A 6,000-nucleotide genomic window follows, 5' to 3' on the forward strand; every position below is an offset into this window, starting at 1 on the left:
GGAGCTTCAGCATCAAATCAGTGGAAAAAGCAATGAGACATATTGAACACAGGTTCAGCAGCAAATGCATTCAAGGCCTGCTGAACTCATCACCCATAGAATTCCAGAAGCTCAAAAATATGTTTTAGTCAGACTATTGTACCATTTCAAGTTCCAAAGGCTAGAATCCAGATGACATAAAACATATTATTTGACTTCAAGTAGTGTATGCCTCACAAGTATGTTAATCTAGTGAACAGAGTTCACTAAAATTTATGTATTAAAAAAGCTTTGCTTGCAATTAGAAAACCAGTAATATGAAATATCTTCAAATTGGCTACTATATCAATATTTTTGCATCAAAGAATATCTGCAATAATGGGATACTTCTGAGAAGAAATACTGTAGTCAACCCAGACCAATAAACAACCTTACTACATGCATGTGAAGAATAAGTCAACAACTTCTCAATGGGTATTAAACAGTACCTGAAAATAAGCATGAAATGAGTGACTTAGGATGATATAGTGGCAAGGACCCGCATAATTCATCAGCTATATCAAGTATGCTATGCATTCCTCCTTTGGTGTCACAGTCATGATGAAAATGGTACTCTGTCATATAAAATAACATCATATGAAGTGACAGTTGAGTAGCTTACGGAAGAATTTAAGAAGAAAATTTTACAGGTGCACGCTTAACTTTTGATGTAATTACAAAGACCCGCCTAACTTTTCAGAGTTTATGAATAAGCACCTGGATTAAGAAATAATTCACAAACAGCCGCCTGGATTAGCTATGACCCTTTAACTATGGTCTGAGCCTAGTTTGCTCAAAGTAAAAGACCATTTTACCCTTAAACATTGAAAGATGATTATGCCAAAATCCAACACAATCCAATGCTATCAGCTATCAGCTATCCTCTCTCTCTCTCTCTCTCTCTCTCTCTCTCTCTCTCTCTCTCTCTCTCTCTCTCTCTCTCTCTCTCTCTCAACGAAATCCAATCGAGTAATGCAACAACCCAATGATCTATAGGAAGGCATGCAGTTTCACAAACTACAGTAAAAATCTCACAAAATTGAGATTGATCCATCAATTATATGCCCACATCTCCAAACCCCACAAATCATCAGACAAATTATAGTGGAAATCTCATAAAATCAAGATCAACCCATCAATTATCTCCCAACATCTACAACCTCAAATCATCAAACTTGATACCCTTATCAGAAACGAGAAAAAATTTTATGGATTGGACATGTTGGAAATTTCAAGTTTTCCTCATATTTTTTGAGATAAACCAGTTTTGAACTTGAAACCCTCTAAAGTCTAAACTATCGCAGAGAGAGAGAGAGACATTTTGGCCTGGCACAAGGTAGAAAAACCATCTTTGAAGTACCGGATAAAAAATGGGGAAGGAAAAAGATAGTGTAATCTTTTAGCATCAAAAGGATAGAGCAGTCTTTTAGCTTGAGCAAACTGGGCCCGACCATGGTTAAAGGATCAGAGTTAGTCAGGCATGATTTTGTGAATTATTTTCTTAACTTAGGTGCCAATTTGTAAATTCTGAAAAGTTAGTTGGATATTTCTAAATAGGTCAAAAATTATTGTAAATTTTTCATTTAAGAATACAGGCTTCAGTATGCAGATGAATGTATGATCCATTTAGATAAATGAGAAGCACAATTTCTAGTAGAAAGCACAAAAAGCTTACCTCTGTCCGCTTCTTTCCTCAAACCAGCAGGATGATCCTCGAAATATTCAGGATAGGAATCAGCTTGACCTTCACCATCAATAGCAAATGACCACTGACTAGTAATACAGAGGTACTTTTGGTGGAGAAGCACAAGTGTCAGTTTCGTCCCCCACAAGAAGTTTCTAATAGAGAGTGAAGTGCGAACGCATGCAATGCAAAGCCAATTCTGCATCTTCAAGGAAAGTTTCGACTTTATAGGATCCCAACCACTATATCTCTTTTGTGCATAAATTTGCAACTGATTTGGCAAGCAAACTCCCAATAATGACTGCCCATTTCCTATAACTAGCCAATCTAAAGCAGTGATATTATTATCAAAGTAAATTTTATCCTCTAAAATAAAGCATCCCTCATCTACAACATTAACTGAATCCCAGATATGGAGGCAAGTGCAAGCATCTGGACTGCTCATATTAACTGTTGCGATCTTACCACTACCATTAGACAAGGATATCAGATCAACTGGGCCATCATGAGCTCTAAACATACCGACAAGCTTCCAAGGAAGGCACAGCAACTCGGTAGGTGAAGTGAAAGAATCTGAGTTATCAAGTACTTTATACAACTTCAGGTTTCCATTAGAACAACCAGTTGCCATGTGATATATGGAAGCGCTATCCACACACCCAACAAGAGAATCCCCACTTTGTGGGACAGCTGGTACTGATGCACCATCACAGACGACAGCCACACTTGTAATAGTATCACTGTCATGATGATCAGAACACAGGCCGACATCAAAGCAATAATTTGCACCAGAAAATGCATATTTATATGTACACACTTTATCAGATGTAATACTTCCAAGGCAGCAACTGCCAACCAAGTCATATGAATGAACAACAAATCTCCATGACAGGATCTGAAAACTGCCCATCCAAACCGCTATCAACAAGAAGCTAGCATGTGCACCATTGTTTGAATTGATGGAAGGTAAAGGAGATGTATGGATATGGACAGGGCCTTCTCTGACGATGTGACTAGGGAATGGAATAGTGCATATTTTCTGATGTTCAAAGCAAGTATTGTTAGTTAGTCTAATGATAAAACAATTGATTCCTCCTGCATGTCCAACAAGGAGAAGCATGTTACCATTCAAAAGCAATGGTCCCCATGCCAAACTTGAGTATTTGATGCCCGAGCAATCATCGTGACCAAAGATTCGACCTAGACAATTCCAAGCAGGCTGAAACAGGGTTGGCTTGCTAGGATAAAATTTTGAACTTGTAGACAAACACCACACTAAAATGTATCCACTAGAATCCAATGAAACTGCAAGATCAAATTCAAAACTGCAAGGATGCATTGCAAACTGCATAATATTGCCAGTGTGCCCATCCTGAGTAAAAACTTTGCAGGAAGAAATAGATGCACTACTTTCCTTTCTAAGCTGGTCGAAGGATGCTTCCACAGTAGCATCGGAATGCAGCCTATCCAAGTGCAACCATCTAAATGAACTAGTAGGTAATAACTGCAGCAAGGAACATGAGATAGGTGGACCAGAAGGTGTAAGCCTTGATATAACAGCAGAAACGAACACAAGACTATTTTGAGAATTTGAAGTACTAGATTCAGACGTGCATGTTGCACTGAAATCTGAAATATTCATTTTCCTCCATAGATGCATGCGTGGGCACCGCAGTGGTGAACTATCATCTAGGCAATGGACAGCCCAGAAAGCAAGAGAAGTCCCCGGTCCAACCACAACCAACCACTCACATCTTCCAGCCACATCACAGTTTAAACTTTCTTCTGGATGACACTGAATTACGTTTTCACCCTTATCATTGACACTTTTGATTTCATTTGCCCATTTGACAAAGGTATTGGTGCCAAGGAATCCACCCAAGCACTGGTTAATTTCAATTACTGCAGTGACGAAGAATTTTGGCTTATTGTTCTTCTGATCAATGTTGTCCTTTGCGTACTTCCTTCCCCTTCCATCACCAATCTCAGCCCACAGCCTTACTACTCCATCCATGCAGCACGTCAACAGCACTTCCCTACAAGTTGATGAGGTTTTTTCCAAGCATAGTGGCCGCCACTGAATCATTGAGATAGGCTGAGGATGGTGTAATTCAACCTTCACAAGCCCAGATCTCTCATCACTCTGCCAGACTATAGCATTTCTAGCCATGTTGTTAAAGAAACTTGAGTTACTAACTGGTAATGAGACTGAAGATATAGCGGGAGCTGCTGTTGCGGTAGTGCCATGAACAGACCAGGCTGCAGAGACCAAAGTTTGTGGAAGTTCTGCACGGGACTTCCAGAGTACTTCCCAGCATGTGTTTTTCTTTTTCCAAACAACGACCTCAGCACCTGCAGTGATCAACCCATCCCCTGACCTTGTCCATTCAATTGCTTCCACTTGGCAAGACTGCACAAGCCTCGCGACTGGCCTCCACCTGAAGGAAGGACCTGCACCAGAACGACTTGGCATTCTTGGTGTCTGAGAAAAACAGAGAAGGTGGAAAAATTGCACCAGAAAGGAACATTCAAGAGTAGATGCTACGGAATAAGAATATATAAAATTATGTATGACAAGTTAAAAAAGGTGCAGCAGACGTCACGGTTCATGGTTATAACCATCTGTTATGCTAACGCAGCAATATTCGTGTGTCACTGGTTCAGCATCCGCCTTAGTAAATATCAGCGACTATTTCATCACTTGGCCAGCCCCTGTATCAAAGCTGATATAAGAGAAGTTTGATTTCTCTTCACTGCAGATCCAACAAGCTTCGCATGTTAAATATTAGCGACTGTTTCAGCATTTCACTACTCTCAGTATCAAAGTCAGAAACAAGAGAAACTGGGGTTCCATTCACTACAGATCCAACAAGCCAGGACAAGGTGTACATGATCTTGTTCTTTGCATACAAGTAGAAAAGAGGACCTCCTACCCACCAACTAGATAAAGCATAGTAGCCATGAGGTATGGCAGTTTGATGCTGTGTCGTTGTGCATAAGATGTTCATAAGTTGTGAAGATAATCAGTCGCCCTAGTTCCAACAGTAAACCACGCCCCTCTACGATTGCAGTGACTCGGTTTGATTGTTCATTCAATCGGCACATAGCCTTGCCTTGGCGGCTAATTTCCTAAATTTCCTTTTATTTTCCATGCTTTGCTTTGCGGGGAAGACACCCACACACACTCACCAAAAAAGAAAAAGAAAAAGACTGAAGAACGCACTCGGTCGATAACAAACGAACACAAAACCACAGTAATAACAATGACTTGATCAAGGAATGAATGAAAGAAAGAAAGGGAACGGCAGGGTGTGGTGTGGCGTACCAGTGGGACAATCCGGGAACGGGGAATAGAGAGAAACCGAACTCCCCAAAGCGACGGCGAGGGTGCCATCGGAAGGAAGAGAGGGACGCCAGGAGAGGGCGCCAACGGTAAAGAGAGAAGGATCGGCGTGGCCTGGCGGGGGATCGGGTTCAAGAACCTGGTGAAAGAAGGAACCGACGACGGACTCTCGGCGTGAGAAAGGGGAAGCGGCGTGGGTGACAACAGCCAGGGAGGCAGCTCCATAGGCGATCCACGAGAAGCCCGCGAAATCCCGCAGCCAACCGATGGAATTGGCGGTGCCGTTAGGAGCTGGCGGCACCACTTGACATCTGAACAGTTCCACCGGCAGCAACCCCTCCTCCGTCGACGACGCATCGGCCATCTCTCTCCTTCCTCCTCCTTCCCGTTGGAACCCAAGAAAAGAAGATCTCTCTCGTCAAGCAAGACTCGCCCTCCCACGCTGCGGCCTGCGTGAGAGATTGACGCGCCAGCCAGCCACTCACCCAAACTAGCCTTCAGTTTCCAATCCAGCCCACGACTTCCCAATGTCTGCTTCTTAACAGAAACGGTTAGGCTTAGACGCATCCTCCAGCCAGCCAGGTTCGGGCCGGCCCATGTCAGATCTCAGAATTTGGTTCCTGTCAGTTAAAACCCAACAGGTCGTGGGTCATGGGTCGGTCGACTTATTTTGCAGATATAATGACCGTAGTAACCCTCCTTTAAAATAAATAAATAAATAAATAAACAAAAAAAATACAAAAACATGCTTAACCTTTGACACAAACTGTCTTTTTGTCATTTACAAATACACACCTTAGTTAACAGCATAATTTTCAAACACGTGCTTCCTTTAGTTTACCATGACCTAACCATTTGATGTTAAAAAATTCAGATAAAAAATGCAAAGAAAAGTATCCTAAATTAAGATGTTAAAATAAGGCCATAATCAAAATGCATGGAAAATAGAAAAGAG

General features: G+C 41.7%; 1 protein-coding gene across 3 annotated transcripts in view; it reads right to left on the reverse strand.

Annotated features, from left to right (window-relative positions):
* Nucleotides 1–5,518, reverse strand: part of LOC149815995 (transducin family protein / WD-40 repeat family protein) — a 104,801-nt gene extending 99,283 nt beyond the window's left edge. For all 3 annotated transcript variants that reach the window (XM_089987991.1, XM_089987990.1, XM_089987992.1), the window contains exons 1-3: nucleotides 5,028–5,518; nucleotides 1,694–4,153; nucleotides 468–593 (exon numbers count right to left, since the gene is read on the reverse strand). In XM_089987991.1, the coding sequence (XP_089844117.1) occupies nucleotides 468–593; nucleotides 1,694–4,153; nucleotides 5,028–5,409 (2,968 nt within the window). In that variant the 5' untranslated portion in view covers nucleotides 5,410–5,518. The remainder of the gene's footprint in view (nucleotides 1–467; nucleotides 594–1,693; nucleotides 4,154–5,027) is intronic.
* Nucleotides 5,519–6,000: the final 482 nt, after the last annotated feature.

The sequence above is a fragment of the Nuphar pumila genome, chromosome 14 (assembly GCF_984573655.1).
Source record: "Nuphar pumila chromosome 14, dmNupPumi1.hap1.1, whole genome shotgun sequence".
Classification (NCBI taxonomy): Eukaryota; Viridiplantae; Streptophyta; class Magnoliopsida; order Nymphaeales; family Nymphaeaceae; genus Nuphar; species Nuphar pumila.